Source organism: Carassius auratus, chromosome 17 (genome assembly GCF_003368295.1).
Source record: "Carassius auratus strain Wakin chromosome 17, ASM336829v1, whole genome shotgun sequence".
In the NCBI taxonomy this organism is placed as follows: domain Eukaryota; kingdom Metazoa; phylum Chordata; class Actinopteri; order Cypriniformes; family Cyprinidae; genus Carassius; species Carassius auratus.
In genome coordinates this window covers 5,438,497-5,458,260 of record NC_039259.1, presented here as the reverse complement: position 1 = coordinate 5,458,260, position 19,764 = coordinate 5,438,497, and the positions used below count along the sequence as shown (strand labels likewise).

At 35.6% G+C, this 19,764-nt stretch overlaps 1 protein-coding gene and 1 long non-coding RNA gene across 3 annotated transcripts in view; one reads left to right on the top strand and one right to left on the bottom strand.

The window, feature by feature from the left end:
* Positions 1-1,104, top strand: part of LOC113117031 (uncharacterized) — a 4,155-nt gene extending 3,051 nt beyond the window's left edge. Inside the window, exons 4-5 of the long non-coding RNA XR_003294119.1 lie at positions 116-275; positions 1,013-1,104. This is a non-coding gene — a long non-coding RNA (uncharacterized LOC113117031). The remainder of the gene's footprint in view (positions 1-115; positions 276-1,012) is intronic.
* LOC113117028 (ALK tyrosine kinase receptor) overlaps positions 1-19,764 on the bottom strand; it is a 374,362-nt gene that overhangs the window by 23,406 nt on the left and 331,192 nt on the right. For both annotated transcript variants that reach the window (XM_026285385.1, XM_026285386.1), the window contains exons 9-15: positions 18,549-18,715; positions 17,433-17,527; positions 7,629-7,748; positions 2,451-2,616; positions 1,255-1,402; positions 1,019-1,129; positions 110-251 (exon numbers count right to left, since the gene is read on the bottom strand). In XM_026285385.1, coding sequence (XP_026141170.1) covers positions 110-251; positions 1,019-1,129; positions 1,255-1,402; positions 2,451-2,616; positions 7,629-7,748; positions 17,433-17,527; positions 18,549-18,715 — 949 coding nt within the window. The remainder of the gene's footprint in view (positions 1-109; positions 252-1,018; positions 1,130-1,254; positions 1,403-2,450; positions 2,617-7,628; positions 7,749-17,432; positions 17,528-18,548; positions 18,716-19,764) is intronic.

Here is a 19,764-nt window from a genome sequence, read left to right as displayed (position 1 = left end):
CACTGCTATTGTGAGCTGCTGTCTGCCAGAAGGAGTAATACACACTAGTTCAGCAATGCTAACATTTGTCTAATTGATTTATAATGCAGTCAATCTTTAGGGGTTCTACCTGCAGCTCCTGATTTTCCATTACGGCCGGGAATGCTGGGATCCCTGTCCATCACTTCCTCTGGGGTTTCTGATTGGCTGCTGTAGCCACGGCCTCCACCTCCAGCAGCAATGAGTAGTGGAATGTGGACACCATTTACCACCTGTAACCAATGGAAACAGGACGTGTAAGACTATAATTTAACAGTGTAAATCTTCCCATTGTCACTAAAATGTGAGGTGCCATGATGCTAATGCGGTGTCACCAGGGTATTGCTATTCTAAGATGTTAAGCATGCTACTATGTGGATCTGCTTAGGGCCCAGCCCCAATCTGTATATTAAAATATTCAAATTGAATCTGGTTTGCATGCTCTACATAGTTAGTTAACAATGTTCTTCAGATAAAGCAGAATTTCAATAGAATTTGATGTTAACGTGACTAAGCTAACACCCAATACTATTTTACACATAAACATGACACGAGATGACACATGAATATTGTCTGTGAATATTACAGTGAATTGTAATTAGATTTATTGATATCAGTATTGAATTAACTATATGTATAGGCAATTGTTGCATACAACTCTCCCTGCCATTGATTGATTGATTGATTTGAGGTCATTAATTGTGGTGCATTTATGCACCAACATGTAACACTTAAAGTAAGACATTTTTAAAGAAACTGAAAAAACTGAAAAAAAAGGCATAATTCACCCAGGAATTAACATTTTGTCATCATCACCACTCTCAACTTCCTCCAAACATGTATGAGTTAAAGTTTAAAATATGTTGAGATAATTTGAAGAACGATTGTGTCCGAATAGTTTATGATAGTAGCAGTTTTTCATTTTAAGATAGATGTGCACATATTTAAAATGTACAATGTTGGAAATATCCAATTTAAAATGCATTTTCTGTAGTGTCACCTTGAAGACGTAGGTGCCTCCTCCTCCTCCACCACCTCCTCCCTTAAGCTGGGTCTTGTTGATTGATGGTCCTTGCTGTTCCTTGCAGATCTGCTCCATAGTAGGCACCATCTATGAAATAAAAAAAGAATAATAATTTATGCAATCCTTTCATGTTTTACTAGATGCAAATCATACCCTTTTGACATTTTTTTAAACAATAGCACAGGGCTGTGTTGGTAGAAAGGATTACCCACATTTGGGCAAGCATTCTCTCCTTCCTGTCCCACTAGAATATACAGCAGCTCATCCTTCTGTAACAGGAAGTCTCCGGTGATGTACACCCCATGTGACTTGTGGACTGCCTGGACACTGCGTCCACCCGCTGCTCCATACGCCGTGATCCTAAACCCCAAGACAAATAAGTAAGCAGTCATTTAGCAGCTGCTTTCATCCAGAATGACTTATAGTGCACTTATTACAGGGACAATTCTCTGTTATTGACCAGGGGTTAAGTGCTTTGCTCAAGGGCACAATGGCAATGGTTCTTCACACACTTCTTATGGGGATCAAACTGCCAGTCTTCTAATTACAATCGTTTAGTAACTACACCACAACTGAACGAGGAATGGCATGAATCCCCTGTACCTAAAGCTAGCCAGTTTCCCTGCAGTTTTCTTTCCTACAGAAGCATTCTGACTGACATGAAACCTCATAACTCTACATATACAGTAAACATCTCCACTAATGCAGTTCCAGTTGATTTTGATATTTGCATGTCACTAAGAAAACAACATATTACACAACGCATACATATTGTGTGAAAAAGTCCATTTTAATTCATATACTTTCCAGAAAATAAGTCACACATGACTGAAAAAACAAACACAGATGTTGCACCATTTCGATGTCGAAAAATTCAACCTTCTTCCTGTATAGGCTGTCATTCTACACAACAACTGTCAATCAGCTATCTCGGATGCATTGTTTGAGCTGAACTGATTTTCATTTCTCTCCAACAGAAGCTACTTGCAATGCCGTCTCAGTATTTGGTCAAATGAGGTGTTCCAGCAGACAGCATAATATTACCTTCTGAAACCGTATTTGCATCAGGAGCATGTCTTGAAATGTCATCCAGGTAGACAGCTAACTTTGAACAGAGCTGGGAAAAAAAAAATCTGTTTTCTTTACAGACTTTGCTAAGTGAATGTCATTATCAGTCTGGGTGCTACTGAAGCAATGCAGCTGATGAAATGTGTTTTCCCATTTCTCCTGCTCCACGGACAACAATTACCTGAACGACCTGACGGGCTTGATAACAGGCAGCAATTGTGCAGAAGAAGAATGTTTACCCATTTCATGGTCGACAAAGTAACTGCTAAATTCCTACGGGCTGAACAGTATGGCATTGGGGTTGTGGTGGTCAGGACATTATGTGTGTGTGTGTGTGTACCTGTATTTCCTCGTCTCTGGGATCCGCCACATCTGGATGCCCTTGAACGGTCCCTTAGTGCCGACAGTGACATTAACATTGGTGTTGCGGTATGAGTTACTGCACTGAGTCGGAGTTGGACCGTCCTGTCCTGTTGCTCCGCAGGTGTGGAATATCCACTTGACAGCTGAAAACACACACAAATGTCCACAAATACAGTGAATGCACTATTAGCTTTCTAAAATAAGGATTCTTCTTGTTCAGAGAAATAGAGAGAGAGAAAAAAACACTATAACTCGGTGTAGAACTTATACAAAACAAGGCTGTACTCTTTCAGATGGCAAACAAAAGAGATGCTATGCGATGTGTTTTGGCTGGCTGGGCTGTCAAAAGCCACAGACAATTTATGATTTTTCCCTTCTTAGCTGGAAACCTGTAGAATGTCTTTCACACACCTGAAAATAGCACCACATGAAGAGTTCATTCATTGCTAAATGTCAAATGCTCTTTTTCATGAGAGGAATGAGGTTCTGATTGAGTTTACTTCACTTCTGATAAGATGTATTCCAGGCTTACATCCAATGGATTCTTAAGGTTAAAATGTATTACAGGTATGTTGCACCACATTTCATTTTTTTTTTCTGAAATCTTTATCAGCTCAGAAGACTGGAGGCTGATCTACGTCATCTTCATGCGCTATGTATTATCTTTGTTTGCAGTGTCCTATAACAGTAGCATTTGCTTTATACCCTAGTGAAAAAGGAGTACACTTAAGCATACTTCTGAAAAGAGTACTTATTATATAAAAAAAATAAAAAAAAATAAAAATAAATAATAATAATAATAGATATTTGGATAACAAAACCATTAAAAAAAAAATTACGAAAGTGATATAAAATGAATCCATATGAATCAATAAATTTAAGTGCAAACTGAATATTGTGATTTTTGTGATTTTTAAAATTGTATTATTATTATTTATTTACATTTTTTTAGACAATTTGTTACGTGTTAACACATTTCATAGACAAAACTGTATGGGAGTGGAAAGTTATATTATTTATCTTCTGACAACGTGCAAATAAAAATTCATATAATGACCAACGCCATTTACTAGGAACAGTTCAAATTAGCGTAGGGTCATAGACGATGCTAATCAGGTGCTGGTGATCTAACAACACGGGCGCAAAATAGGCTAAGACCCATAAATCACATTGCATGATTCATTTTAATACTCTCCTCTCTGAAATTTCAGGTCTGAAAGGGAAACATCTACAAATGAATTTGGAGTAGGCCACAAAAATAACACTTTTTCCATCGCATTTTTATTTTTTATTTTTAAAAAAAAAAAAAAAAAAAAAAAAGAGTGGGAGTTTTTGCAAGTGCATTTTATTCCATCAGTGTATGTCATCTTCAAGTTAAGTTTTAAAAAGATATAAACTTTTAAGATTTGAAGTATACACTCGAAGTGCACATTCAGTAAACTTCTTTGCTATTTCTCTTTCACAAGGGTAGATTGGGGGCTGGAACCAATCCAATGGCAATCAATCCAGTTTTGAAATGAATCACCTGGACAAAGTGAGACCAATGCGAGACATACAAAGTCTCTTAGTTGTATAAATATCCCCTATTTTCATGCAGTGATGTTGTTCTAGTTAAGTCTGCAAATGAAACGTCCAAATAAAAGTTTACTTCCTTGCCAGCAACCTACAGAGATCTGTAATTAGATCTGAAGATAGAGGAAGGTTTGAGTTGTAAGAGAGGTTCGCGCCTGACAAATATCACCAATTATGGTCTTATACAGCTTCCTTTTATTAGAGTTCTTGAAGGTTTGATTGGTGGAAATGGCTGAGTCATCGGAAGCTGAGCTGCGGCGCTCAGTGCATCATGAGGTTAGCGGCCCGTCTCTCTTTTCTCATCAGAAGAAGCAATCACGCAGACAAAGTCAGAGGAAGTAATCAAGGAGACAAAGGCCGAGGGAGCTGAACTGACAGAAGAACATGCTCCCTCTCTCCACAGGGCTGAAGATTTGAGTCAGCGTAAGGCATACTCCCCATTCAACTGGGCTTTACTTGCCAAAATGAGATGCCATGGTGGCAAAGGGAGAAATCGATATTGGAGGATGAACGGGGAGAGGGCAAGAACGGTAAAGAGAAGGTAAAATTAGAGATAGCAAGAGGGTGAACGAAGGCATGACGGTATTATCTGTCTTGAGCAGTTGTGGTTTTGAACAACTCAGAAATTATAGGTTAAAACTAGACATAGGTGGCATGACCAAGATGTATTATGATATACTTCTTTTTGATGGAAAGCCAACTGAAAAAAAAATAAAATAAATGGTGTGTATAGAATAAATGGAATGCAGTAATGCAGAATCCAGTAAATTATACTTATCATTTCTAACTTGTTTGAATTAACATAATGTAAAAAATTAAGAAAAATACAACTAAATATGTAACACTATGTGACTGAATGAATATGCACTAATTTAAACAGGGATGACTGCTCATTGGTTCTGTACTAATTGTACACAGCTAACAATGCTCCCTTTTTAACAGGTTATTGTCTTGACTTGAATGCATTTTGATCAGTTTCTTTTATTTTCTTTCCATTGCTACATTTATTACAGTATAACAGCACTGCACATTTGCCACCTATTTATACTTTTCAACAGTTGTATGGTGTGTATTATCACCAACTCTTGCTGAGAATCAAAAGCTTTACAGATTACATTATTTTAAGTAGTCTCTTATGGTCTTAAACAACAGTCATGAAATATTATTATTATTATTATTATTATTATTATTATTATTATTATTATTAATAATAATAATAATAATAATAATAATAATAATAATAATAATAACAAAAAAATACATAAATAAATAACATGACTCGTGCTGAAGCCAAATCTTCCAAATAACATGATATGATATAATATGATAATAGGATGCTGGATGCACTGTATATATATATATATATATACAGGGTGCTTGCTGTCTAGATAACAGAACTTTTGAAAACATATGAAACATAACACTTTTTCTTAAATTAAACAACCAAAATCTCAACATGTCAGGAATGTTAGTTTTCTGAAGCATTTAGAAATAGATTTCAGCATTTTCGAAATACATTTAATATAGATAATGTTGAATATAACATGATTCATCCTTTTAAATATGAGATCCGCTCTCTTAAAAAAATACAAATAATAATAATAATAATACTGTTGCAACCACAATTAATAATTCCAAGCAAATTGCAAGCTTTCAAAAATATAATAATAATAATAATAATAATAATATACAAATGGTAGAAAATAAATTAAATTATCATCAATTGGCATGAAATGTATCCTAAATTGTAATGACTCATATACTCCCCCTCACCACCACATGCAATCGTTTACAGAGCTACAAAGTGAAAAAAAAAGGATGAGTTCAAACAATCATTTTAGAACACCCTGAATTGTCCTCCTTTTGCCTATTCAGACACTGAAGAGAAGAGTAGGATGTTGTTTTTGACCATTCACAGCTGAACTACACCAGAGAATGACTCGTGTGAGTGAGACTTGCTAATGAGTCTTGATGAATAGCAGATTAGCTGCTCGTTCAGATTTATTAAGGCTGAAATGGCGTGGGAGTCATTTCACAAACACTCAAGCTCACCATATTGATAAATGGCTATGCTCCAATGAGCATGAACATAAGAGGAACACCTGTATATGCTATGAGCAAGCAGATCGGTCTTCCCAATGCTGATGACATTTGGTAGGACATTTTCAAAGGTCATGTGCTAGACGGCTGATTTTACAAACGCTTTTTGCATGTTCAGTAGACAATCATGCTAATGTGAAGCAATGTTTTACAATACAGGCTTTATGAGCAATCCTGATCATTTGAAAACATAAATATGAAATTTTGACTCTGATATAATATTTTAACAGAGTATGCTTTAGAACCAAATCACCCCAAATCTGATGTCACCCTGACTCAGATGTGCACCAAAAGCTGAAGAATGGAAGCACCCTTAGATGTTATAACCGGTCTTTCAGCAGTGTTTGTATTTTGGAAGATGGTGCAGCAATAGTCCAGTAGATGGCAAACTTTCTTTTCTCTGCAGTGCACTTCCATGACAGAGAGAGAGAGACAGTCTCTGAGCCTCTGTTCATAAGCATTCATCTTCTATATCCATTAGAAGTCCAACATATCTGGTGTACTCAAGCATTTCAACAATTTCAGTGTGCTCAGAAGGAATTACGTGGTCTGGACTTTGAATTAGCTGCTCTGATGTTTGCAGCGCATAACTCATAAGTTGCTGTGAAAACAAAGAATCCAGAGTCTTTTTAAAACACGGTGCTACCATTGTTGGAATTGGGAGTGTTGTTTAGATCTAGCATCTGCTTTATCAAAATATGTATTCTGCATTATTTGACAAACTAACTTGTGTGTTTCAATTAGGATTGTCCAAAGAACAATTAGTTGACACCTATTTGGACACATTTCTAACTTTTTATTTTGCTTTGTATGTAGATAGATCGATTACACCTACAATTCCTGCTGGCCTGAGACTCAAACTCACTCACAACCTTTGGATTACAAGTCAGACTCTCAAACCATTAGGCCATTACCTCCCCCAACTTAGAGAAATGAACTAGCTAGTCACAACTTTTCCCAAAAATGTTTTAGCAAGGTCGCTTTTAAACCCCACCGCAATATAATTGTCGTTAATGACATCGCATGCAAGTGGTGCAGTGATAACTTTTGCTAATTAATCAACTCGTGAATGCTATTTAAATGTAAAATTATTGTAGTGCATTTACACCCCCCAAAAGCTTTTTTTTCACATAATCACATAACATGCAGTATGTAATTGGTGTTCACTTTGCTCTTGTATGCTGTTCAATTTTCCACAATGAAATTTTATGTTAATGAGAGTGATACATCTTGACTTACTGGGTTGGGTTTGCATAAGGGACTAGCTTAAAACAAACCATTGAACAATGACTGAAACTGTGTTAGTTTTAGTGCTCATGCACTCTATAGTTTAAATACAATAACATGAATAACTGTGGTCTGCACACAACTTTAGACTTGTTATCACATTGGGGCAAATTTCCGTCAGAACAAGCCAGATAAAAGTTAGAAACAACTCTAAAAAGACAAACAGCTCAAGCACATGAAAGTAGCAAAAACTCACATTCTGTAGAAGCTCCAGGCTCTTCATAGAGTGCTGTAGTGGTCTTGATGCTCGCATAGCTTGGTGTGAACGGCACTTGCGTGGAGCTTATGGGAGCCACTGGAGGAAATTCTCCGTTGGCTGAAGATGAGAGAAAAGACAGAATGCATTTTTTTTTTTTTTTTTTTTGTGGTCCAACAATACTCTGCAGCCAGAGAAAATGTTGCATGTATTGTTAAAACACAGTTTCTGTAAGCCTATAGATAATAGCTGTATTTTGGCTCAATGAAAAAAAAAAAAAAAAAAATTTAGATAATATATTTCATTAACAATAGCCTTTCTCTAAAGCTGGTAGTGATATCCACATCTTTGTTTTGAGAATTGTTTAATATACGAGACATGCACCGAAAAAAAAAATGTTCAACTGTTTGCATATCTTTCAAATGTTAATCATATGCTAATAAGGTTGCTTGCTGATGATGTCGGAGTCTTAAATGGGTGAACACTTGACCTCAGAATCTTGATATGCATTACTCAACAGGGAAAATTCCATGTCACTTAGTCACTACTTAAAAATTCAGATCACAAATGGATAATAATTGTATATAAAAATAAAATGTAACCTTTAGTTATAATTGCTAATACATCAAGCGTTTATGGCTATCTGTCATTTTTACTTTCATTGGCAAAAGCTGTTACTGGGGTCATGTAACATGTAAGCCAGATGCCTTTGCGTTTCATGAGGATTTTTCTGCTTCTTTCTCTCTTTGACTGGATTAGACATTTCCATCACCTTCCCTCATGCGATTTTCATGGGGTAATATTTTATGGACCTCTCTAAGCAGGTATAGTAACTATATTAAGCACTTGGGATAAAACGTATTATCTATATAATTTTACACCAATTGAATTCCAATTATTTATTCTGATTTTTTGATATGTTACAAGGTAGATCGTGTTGACTGCATAACATTGGCAAACCAAATTCCAAAAGAAATGTTTTATTGGAGGCACAAGGTCAGATAACCAGAACCCCCCCCCCCCCCCCAAAAAAAGAGGAAAAAAAATGTTTTAAAAGCACAATAACTGAGATTCCATTATTGTCATGGGTTAGGGTGGTTTCAAAAAAATCTTCAGAACCTCAATGGGATAAAATCTTTAAATATTTAAGCATTTGTTTTTACAACGTTTCTTGACAGTTTTAGTTTAGATATGAAGCATGCTATACTTATAATTCTTGGACATAAAACACAGACACCGACCACCAATAGCGTCAAGAGTTTAGTTCATATTTCTTAATTACTATGACACGCCACATGATCTTCTGCATTGTTCCTATTGTCAAATTCCTGTGAAGACAAATCTTCCCATTCCCCCAAACGTAGCTGCTCAGACAATACTGGGACTCTGTGAAAAATGCTACCTCTCATCTCCATCCCTTAATCATCGCTATTCATCTACTCCAACAAAACTCCCGCGCCACTCTGACTGGAGTTGGCATCATTCATCACAATCTAGACTGCCTGTTGCAAGCACATTCCCATGATGCACCCTGTCACAGGGTTATTATCTGCCATCCCATTTCAGGAATCAATAAGGAAGTTGATCTGTTAAAAAAAATACCTTGCTAGTACTGGGTTGGTACCCCTTTTGCCTCGAGAACTGCCTTAATTCTTCATAGCATAGATTCAACAAGTTTATGAAAACATTCCTCAGAGATTTTAGTCCACATTGACCTGACAGCATCATGAAGTTTCTGTTGCATTCAAAAGTATCAGTTTTCAAATCTTGCAGCATGTATAATTGTTTGAATTCATAACATACTATTCCCCAAGAATTTATGCTAAAATTGGTCTTTATTAGTCGGAACTGTGGACCTGCAAATCATGCTTTGTGTGAAAAGGAATAAAAGTTGTCGGAATTTTACCGCCTCTAGTGTTCATTTCAAAACTGCAGAGATTTGTATGTATAGGTGTATTTCGTAGAGATGTATGTAGAGGCTAGACATGGGCCGGTATGAGATTCTGACGGTATGATAACTTTAAGCAGAAATATCACGGTTTCACGGTATTACGGTTACAGCTCTTTAAATGTAAAATATATTTAAAAAAATATTATAATAATAAAAATTCCCACTGGACACAATATATTTTGTTTTTGAGCAACATTCAGAATATTAGAAACAGTAGAATTATTATTTTTTTTTTTCCTTTTGATTTGTTTCCTAAAAAAGTCTGACATATTTATTTAACCTAAATCTGTAATTACAGGCATTTAATGTTAACATTTTTAGTTATGTGATTCATATACATGATTTATATCATTTAGATATATAATAATAATCATACACATAATTTGATTTAATAATAATGCAATTTGAAGCAAAAACAGTATGTTCGGACAAGCTTTGTGAAATTATACCAAGCAAACTTTTCAGAAATTAGTCAGCTTCCCTCAGAAACACATTCATATAAATCCCCAAATCAATATTGAGGATTTTCTTCCAATAGTCTGTGCATCATGAACAGTGAGTGATCTGCCTGCTACAGTATTTTTCTCTGCGCGTCCATCTTCGTTCTCTGGCCTGTGTTAATGGGCGTTAATAGCCTTTCATATTTTTTTTTTTTTTTATATAAATTACAATTTGGAAAATGATTTCATTGCAACACAGTTTGTGTAAGTCAAGAAGAGAGAGTTGCCATAAGGCAAAAAATGGATGGTTGCCAATAGCATAGAGGCCAAAATATATTTTGGCCATCCGAGCAACCGTCAACATTAACGTTATTTTAGACATTAAGAGGGCTCGCGCACAACCCGCACCCCGTGATACTGAACATGTGTCAAGCTCATCTGTCCGCACTCATATGCGGTTTAGTAAACTTTTGAAAGCTGTGCGGATGCGTCTGGGTGCGAGACATAAAGGAACGCTGAATGTGAAGTGTACCTGGGCCTTTAGTTCAGCCATCCTACACACACGTGACTGACCGCTCTCTCGCACCAACAGGAGGAGGAGGGGTCGGTGTTACTCTCCACACTGCATTCAGCCTGAGGGATTCCTACTCTTTCAGTCTTAAGGAGACATGGAAAACAGTGCATACCGCAGGAACGGTATAATGGAAAATATTAGCGGTTTTGAAACCGAGACATTTTCAAATCGCGGTATACCTTGAAACCAGTAATCGGCCCATGCCTAGTACATATTTCCAATGAGCCTTACAAAGGTGCTCTGTTGAATTGTGCTCTGGTGACTGTGGAGGCCATTTAAGTGTAGTGTACTCAATATAATGTTCAATAAACCAGTTTGAGAAGATTTGAGTTTGGAACATGGTCCATTATCCTTCTTGAAATAGCCATTATTAGATGGGATTATTAAAGGGATGGATATATTCAGCAATAATATTCAGGTAGGCTGTGGCTATGGTATTAGTGTGAAAAAAAAAAAAAAAAAAAATGTGTTGTACAATGCTAGGCTGTGCAATTATTTAAAATACAGTTTCAATTTTGGCTTCTGATTATGAAATTAAAGCCCAAACTCAACATGCAAATCATTAAAATCATTTAACTTGATTTTTGCCAAATGCGGCACTTGGTGTTGGTTATAACTCATCCGTTTAAATTGTATTAAGCCTTACATTAAGCATAATTAAGGGTGTGGCCACTTGAGTGAAAGGTGGAGTGCTGCTGCTGTCACCACCATCGAGCCAGGTGGGCATGGTTTCTGCAACCAGTGATTATCCAGGAGTTATTTGATTATTTATAGTTTTTTTGAGCTTCAAAAATGCTCTTCAGAAACCTACGGGTGACATCTAAGACACTATGTCCATGTTTTTTATATAGTCTATGCTCTGGACTGAAGGATTTGTTTAACTTTAATAACAAACAAAGCAAGTTTAATGCTTACAGTAAATACTATGATGTTTTATTTTACATTTTTGATTATTCAATTTCTGTAGTATGCTGTTACTGTTATGCTAAATACTCTAGACTTGCATAAAAGCATTTTTGGCCACTCACTGCATATTTTCTCTTTTTCGTACCATTCTCTGTAAACTCCAGAGATGGTTGCACATGGAAATCCCAACAGATCAACAGTTTCTAAAATACTCTAACACCTATGCCTCATTCAGTCATTGAAATAACCACCGCTCCATTTTGATGCTTGGTTTGAACTTGACTGTATGCCTAAATGCATCAAGTTGTTGCCAAATGATTGGCTGATTAGAAGTTACATCATGTTTCATTATTACTTTTTATTAAATAAACTTTTCCAGATGCCAAAGTGCTATACTTGGCAGACAGCAATCCTATAAAGAAACTGAACCACTTGCAGTGCAGTTCATTGATTTTTGTTGATCATAACATCATTCTTTTGTTTTGCAATGCGCATTTGCAGTCTAGACACTGTGTCATATCCAATGTGCCTATCTTAAGGAAAGGCAAGGTTTTTCAATTGGATTTGGCAATGCATAAATGAAATAAATAGAATAATGCACGCTTCTTGCCTGATTTCTACTGAAGCATGTAAATGTAAATTAAAAAAATGACATTCTATATTTTACTTCCAAAATGACACTATACTCTACTTATAATGCATTGCCTATAACATTGTGATTTAACCACTAGGTCATGGCCCTGACCATTCAAGCATTTTTAATTTCACTATGGATGACATGTTATGGATGGTTTACAGCAGCAGCAAACACTGCAGTAGACAACTCTGGCTGGTGGTCAAAGACAAGATTTCTTGAATTATGGAAGAATGTAATCCTTTGCTCCAGGCAGAACTGTCACTCAGCATTTTTTTTCTTCTTTTTTTAATCTGCCAGGACAATCAGAGAACAGCTTAGTCATCACTCTTCAAATACTTCAATATGTCTCCATATCCAGTTGGCCAGTTGTGATGCTCACATGGTAGGTCGACGATAATCCAAATCCTAATGCCTAGAATAATATATATATATATATATATATATATATATATATATATATATATATATATATATATATATATATATATATATATATATATATATATATATATAATAGATTCCTTTATCATTTGAAAGTGTCTTAATTATTATTATTATTTCTGTACTTGAGAAACATATAAATAATAAAACTGTCTGCAAGATTTGCTGCTGTCTCTTTTTTGCTGCTTCTCCACCATTTTTAAATACTGTGTTTTTCAAATTGATGTAACTTTTATTGATAATGACAGTAGAGAATGGACATAAAATAATGAGGGCAAACAGGGTTCATACAGTTAAGAAATGACGCAAGTCAGCCTCAAACTTGTGTTCCTCACATCAGAACCAATGCTCAATGTGTTAAGGCTGTGCTAGGGCACAGCTCCGTTTTGTGTTAGTATTCTAATCACACATATACCCTGAAGGTCTGAATGAATTCATATGAAGCTGGAAGTCAGAGCGGTTTCCTGCCCACTGTCAGTTTCTCTTAAGGGGGATGTCATATGAGGACTTTTAAATGCATGCTTTGTAGTCTATATAACAGTACTTATTGGAGAGCTGCAGGGAGAACGATAAATCAAATATGTGCAAACTTGTAAAATTCTCTTGACACGATAATAGGCAATAGTACATGGAAATTGCACCTACATATATTTAAGCTTGAAAAATTAAGCTACACTTTGAAAATATATGGATTTCTTTGCATCGTATGACAAAATATCAATAACAACAAAGCGTCATCTGTAATTATTAATGCATGAAGTCAGTTCCCTTCATGTTCACTCTACCAAGTCAAAGCAATTATAAGTTATTTATCTAATTAAGTTAAGAAGTCTGACGGTCCTTAATGCAGTCTGCTAGCTGTCACATCATCAGTTCACAGCAGATGCTGATTGGTCTCTGTTACGTCAATTGCCGCTGAGCTTGCTGTCTAATTTAAGGTGTTTGGTTCTTTTTGCTGTAAGCAAGACTTGCAGAAACCCCCCACTTCCCCAGCTCCACTTGTACACATCTGCTATGGGTCATTTTAAGTAGGCTACCTGTATGGCAGCACTATGTCTTACATGTTTACAGCTGTGAATGTTTTGGCTGCTATATGCAACAAATAATAATAATAATAATAATAATAATAATAATAATAATAATAATAATAATAATAATAATAATAATAATAATATAGTAATGGCTAATTGAGTCAAACTATAAGTCTGAACTTTTCACAGACAATAGGTTAGACTGAAGCTTTGCATGGTTCATGAAATCGTTACATGAATGTTTAAGATTGGGACAAAATCAAGATTAATATATTAATATTATATGGACCTTAAATGTCAATTTATTTATTTATGTATTTATTTATTGAGATCTATCTATAATCTATAATTTAGACCCAAACAATGTATTTTTGGCTATTGCTTCAAATATATATGTGCAACGTTAGACCAGGGTAACATATAAGCTAGCTGAACTTAACTTTGGACATTCTTTAACTCAGTTTGTCTACAATTCAGTATTCCAATATCTCCATCCAAATGGCATCTCTGGCCCACATAATCCCTGTGAGATACACTGGAGTGTTCCACTTATGCTGCTGAGAAAGCACAGTATTCCATGTCGCTCGTTAGGAAAACACCAAACCATCGCTGAGCAGCTGGCATTGTCATAAAAGCAGCGCTGGATGATTTTACGAGGTTTTGGGCACCACAGGTAGTGCTGTTGAATGCCAGTGTCTGGGCATAAAATCCTAAAAAACCTAGTATGACTCTCCTTACAGCTTTTTTTATTTTATTTTACTGTTCCATCAGAGGCTGCCACTCTGGGTAGGCTATGCAAATGTTCTCATTGATATGACTCCCTGTTCCGAAAAAGGAAACTAATAAAAACAGGATAAGAGAGTCCGCTGCCATGCCAAAGCCAGGAAATAGAGGTAAACACCCACACAGTGAATCCACTGCCATCTGTTTCAATTGGAGAACAGTGAGATGAAGTTGTGGCCCTTACAGGAAACACAAACAACAATAGAATTAATGAACGTATTTATCACCACATGACAGAGGCCACGCCCACAGCAAAATATTTTCATGCAATTTTTCACTATATAATGTTACCACAACCTCATCACAGGGGTAGTCCTACTAGAGCCATCTGTGGTTAAGAGCCTTGCACCATGAAACAATGTTGATAGATCACAGCTTGTGATTTGTGGGGATAAAAGCATCCTTCTGGTTACCAGCTCTGAACTTTAACCACTGAACCGGGGCTTTTCAGCTCCAGTCCTCCAGGCTTCAAGGCCACTTTCCTCCAGATTTTACTTTCAACATTCAAACATGTTGAGAACTTCTGCATCATTTACTGAATTTCAATGCATTAGCATGATGTTTTAGATATTTTATGGCAGTAGTTGCATTAAATTGCAGTACCACTTGTAGTAGTTTTGTAACTTTTATTTCTATTTTGTTTGTTTTCCTAGCTTCAGTTTCTTTTTATTAATGTTATTACTATCTAGTGCCAGAGATAGATAGATAGATAGATAGATAGATAGATAGATAGATAGATAGATATAATATATATATATATATATATATATATTTTTTTTTTACTAAAATTTAGCTTTATTAATCAAAACTCTGTAAATTTATCTGAAAATGAATAAAATGTGTCTGAGTTTTACTGCCTCTAGTGTTCATTTATTTTGGAAACTGCAGAGATGATTACTTATCGGTAAATATTTCATCTCGCGAAAAAGTGCGTTTTTGCCATGAGACCAGGTATTTATTTTTACAACAATACTAATTTATACACAAAAATTAACTTCTACCAAGTGAATGAATGAATAATGAATGTTGTGATAATATTAAAATGTATTACTTGACAATAGTTGTTGTGTTAACTAAAGCTAACATAAACAATCGTATGGTAAAGTGTTCCCAAAATCACTGTTATTCTTCAGTTTGGCATCTTTGCCATTCCGAGCACAGTTTTCGACGCTGAGATTAGATTTCTCCTGTAACTCCGAAGGAGGCTGATGTCAGATTACTACAGCATTTTGTTTTTCTCTCTGGAGAAAACTCTAGATTCATCAATTCCTATCTCATTTCTGTCTAGAAGGAACAACTGATCTTGTGTGCTTTTTCTATCCTAAGGGCCTTACCATACTTTGTAGCTTGTAACAAATTTTAAACAATTACATTTTAAACAAATCAGTCATGTCAACGATACACAATGCTCACCCTTGGAAACAATGCTGGATGCTAAGACCGCAAACCCTAGTATGATGATGTATAGCTATAATATTTCATTTAAGCAGGGAATGAGGGCATAATGTATAACTCTACCCATTCCGAAGTGTCATCGGAAAGGGAAATGGCAGAGAGGACGGGATAAATGGCAGCCGCAGTGCTGCCGCGTCGAATCGATGTGTGGCAGAAAATGGCGTCAGATACAAATTGCCTGGCAAATATTTCACGGAGCAAGTGAGCCATTCAACATCAGTGGCACTCTCTCATGCCAACGGAGAGAAATTAGGACGGTTTGTGAAGCTCTCAGATTTTATAAAGATATATATCTCATCGTGTCTAATGATGCTTTAAAATCATCACACTGTGAGAAGCCATCAATAGAGTATATTCCCTGCACATGTTATTTATGTATGTTCAGGTTAAGCTGTCTGCTTGGCTGTGTATTAGTTGTCTTTAATGAAAGGATACATAATTTAAAAGCTAAAACAAACTGGGATTATAAATTAATGTGTTTTAAACAGCATAGCAAACAACTGTAAAGCCCTATAAACTCCTTCTGGGAAACAAACCACTTTTTTCCTCGCACTGTTGCCAGGGTCTAGAAGGGCAAATGTATGATGGAGTCAGTGCCAAGTTGATTCGATCTGCCAAACGCTGAAGCAAGTGCATTGGTTCTTTCAAAGAAAAAAGCAAGATACCATACGGCTCACAAATAAATAATCTTATCCTGTTTAATCCTAGAGGTTTGAATTAATGATTCCCATTCCTGTTTTCTTCCCAGTTGTGCAATATCCTGTGCTGATCTCCTTCAAATCCCTCTAAAGGGCCCCCTCAGATTGCACACAGTTTCGTGCAAAATCAAAATGTGGAACTCAAGAGGATGCTTTTCTTGTCAATGTCTTCTTAAGACTGGCTTAAACGTCTCGTCATTTTTGTGTCATCACTGACCTGCCATTTCACTGAATGTGTCAGAGTCGTTGTTTGAAGAGTTGATTCTAGCCTTAGCAGAGAGTGATTGTTATGAAACATTTGGAAAGACCTTTATATATAAACCTTAAACATTGCAATCTGTTTCATTTTCATAATTCACCATTTCCAATTCATTTTCATTTAAATATGCATCTAAATGAAATCCAAACAAAACTTTGGCACATATGCCATTCCCAGCTGCCACATTTGTAACTGGAGCCATATGTTTAACATTTATTTAATATTAAGTCTCCTCCACTAGTTCATAAGATGAAAGGCCAAAAAATAAACACAAGATGTGAATATAGGTGAGATGTGAATCTGATCGATTGATCGGATTATTTCAGATCGACCCCACTCTTTACCCTAAGCACTGTAATCATAAAATAAAAAAATACAAAATGACTAATGCTAATTAAGTGTAGCTTTATAGCGTTCTCTTTAGGCAAAGTCAGTTCTCTGAAAAATGCCTTTGAGCTTGAATAGAGGGGGTGGCACCAGCCAGTAAAAAAAAAAAAAAACAAACAAAAAAAAAAAACAATTAGTGGATTGGTAACGCTAACATTAATTATTTCTTATTAAAATCGCTACTTTTCTCAGTTCAGGATAAAAATGGCAGATAATGAAAATAGTCAAGCTGCAATACTCACTTTCTAGGAAACATTCCATGCTCAGAGTGAAGTTATCCACAGCAAATGCAATTCCTGCACTAGAGGAAATATCAGCACTGAACTGCAGGTAGAACCTGAATGTTTGACAGAGAAAAACAGAGATAAAAAAGAAGTGTGTATATATATATATATATATATATATATATATATATATATATATATATATATATATATATATATATATATATATATAATGTTACTTGTTAAAATTCTTCTTTTAAATCTTGTATGATAATAATAATAATAGTGACAATAATAATAAAAGGTGTTAAGTACTAAGCTAAGGTATATGTCCAAACCACCACAAATGTATACAGTAGAATTCATCATCTTTTTCATGCTACATTTAATTTGAATAAATCCCTGGGATTTAAAACCCATTGCCCTCTATAAATTAATATCTTTCATAACAATAAATGGGTCAAAATTGGTTCTTTGGGTCATACAGCATGAAGCTTTGCAGAAGTGCTGACAAAATCTAAGAAAATAAAAATTAAATTAAATCTGGACGACAACAAGAAAAGAGGCCAGAAATGAATTTTAATCGCCCTCTGTGGACTGGAATTAGCAAGGCTCCGGATAACAAGAGCAGAGGTTGGAGCTTGGGGAATTGTGGGTGTTTTGGGAGGGTTAGATGAGATTCCAATCAAACATAGAGATGTAACAGCCTTCTATTTTCCTCAGCCCTCCTTACTCTTAAAAGTCAAGAGCAGTTGCTAATTGGAGAGAAAGTGTGGATGAATGGTGAGTCTTTTCATTGATTTTTTTTTCTTTTTCTTTTTCTTCTGGGTAGAGTGGTATGTTGAGCATGGAATGTGCAGTGCCATGCCGGGCCGGGACCATAGGGACATGGCACCAGTGGAATTCATTAGCGTAGGATTTTAGAGCAAATGTGTGGGTTTGTGCAAAACCAATGGCAAATGAATACAGTTTGCACAATGCTGGGTGAAAACCTATTGCATATGCACCTAAAACTTGAATTTGCATTCATTCATTCTTGCAGTTGTTTACCTGATTATGCCATCATTAAGTTTCAAATGAAGTGCATACTCAGACCACATTCTGCATACATTTGATGGTTGTGACAAGACTTACAGATCCACCAAACCGAAGAGTGGTAAGGTAATGAGTTTCCACCCTTTCCCCATATTAGCTTCACTTGTTGAGTTCCAGAGACTCCTCTGACCCTCGGGACCTGTGCTGTTCTCTATAATCCAGAGCGACAGCATTCCATTTGAAGATCCACACACCCAGAACTTGACCTATAGAAAAGATCACAAAATTAGATTTAAACATTGATGCATGTGCCTTCATCCATTCCTGTCCAAATGTTGGCAGGCATTTCATGGATGATTATGCATAATCTATTCTCAGCTTCAAATGGACAACCCACAGTCCTTTCACTAATCGTTTAATGCATTTTTCACACAAAAAAGGCCAAAAACTGGCTGAAAACCAGCAGTTACAATATGCAAAGTCATTTTGGTTTATTACAGAAAGTGCCTTATTCACAGAAGTTTTTGCCAGGAGCTTTGCCAGCCACCTTTTGAGTGGCACAATTAACGTTTGTATACATTTGCTGCTAAGCATTTTTGCAGTAATTCATCAAATGATTGAGATGAATGTTTGAAACAGGCAGATATTCAGATGCGCAGTGCAGTCAAGCACACTTTAGGCCTTTAAAAGAGGATTCTGGTGCTTGGTTTGCAGTGGTGAAGTGAAACAGCATAGTCTCAGCAAAGTACACCAGACATTGGTAGTCTGCTGGATTTTTCATGACCTTGCACTCAAATTTGCATAATTCATTTAAGCTACCAGGTGCAAAAACAATGCAGACAGTTCATGCAAATTAATAAAGCAGGAGGTGAAATTTGAACAATTGTGCATTATATATCCATATGAAAAAACATGTTTTTTTTAATATATATATATATATATATATATATATATATATATATATATATATATATATATATATATATATATATATATATATATATATATATGTATGTTAAAGGAATAGTCATAGTTCAACACAACTCAAGCTCAGTCAACAATACAGTGGTCTAAACTTGATGACCAAAGAAATAAATAAAAAAAATAAACTAAATAAATATATAAAATAAAATAAAATTGGGTTACACTTAGTTGTAAGGTATCCTTGTTATAGTATAATTCTACATTTAACTACTGAGTAAAATTAATTTACTACATGTACTCACTATATATGGTTAGGTTTAGGATTAGGTTTTTGCTAAGGGTTACTTGGATGTAATTACGCACAATTTATTGTTATTATAATAGTAAATGC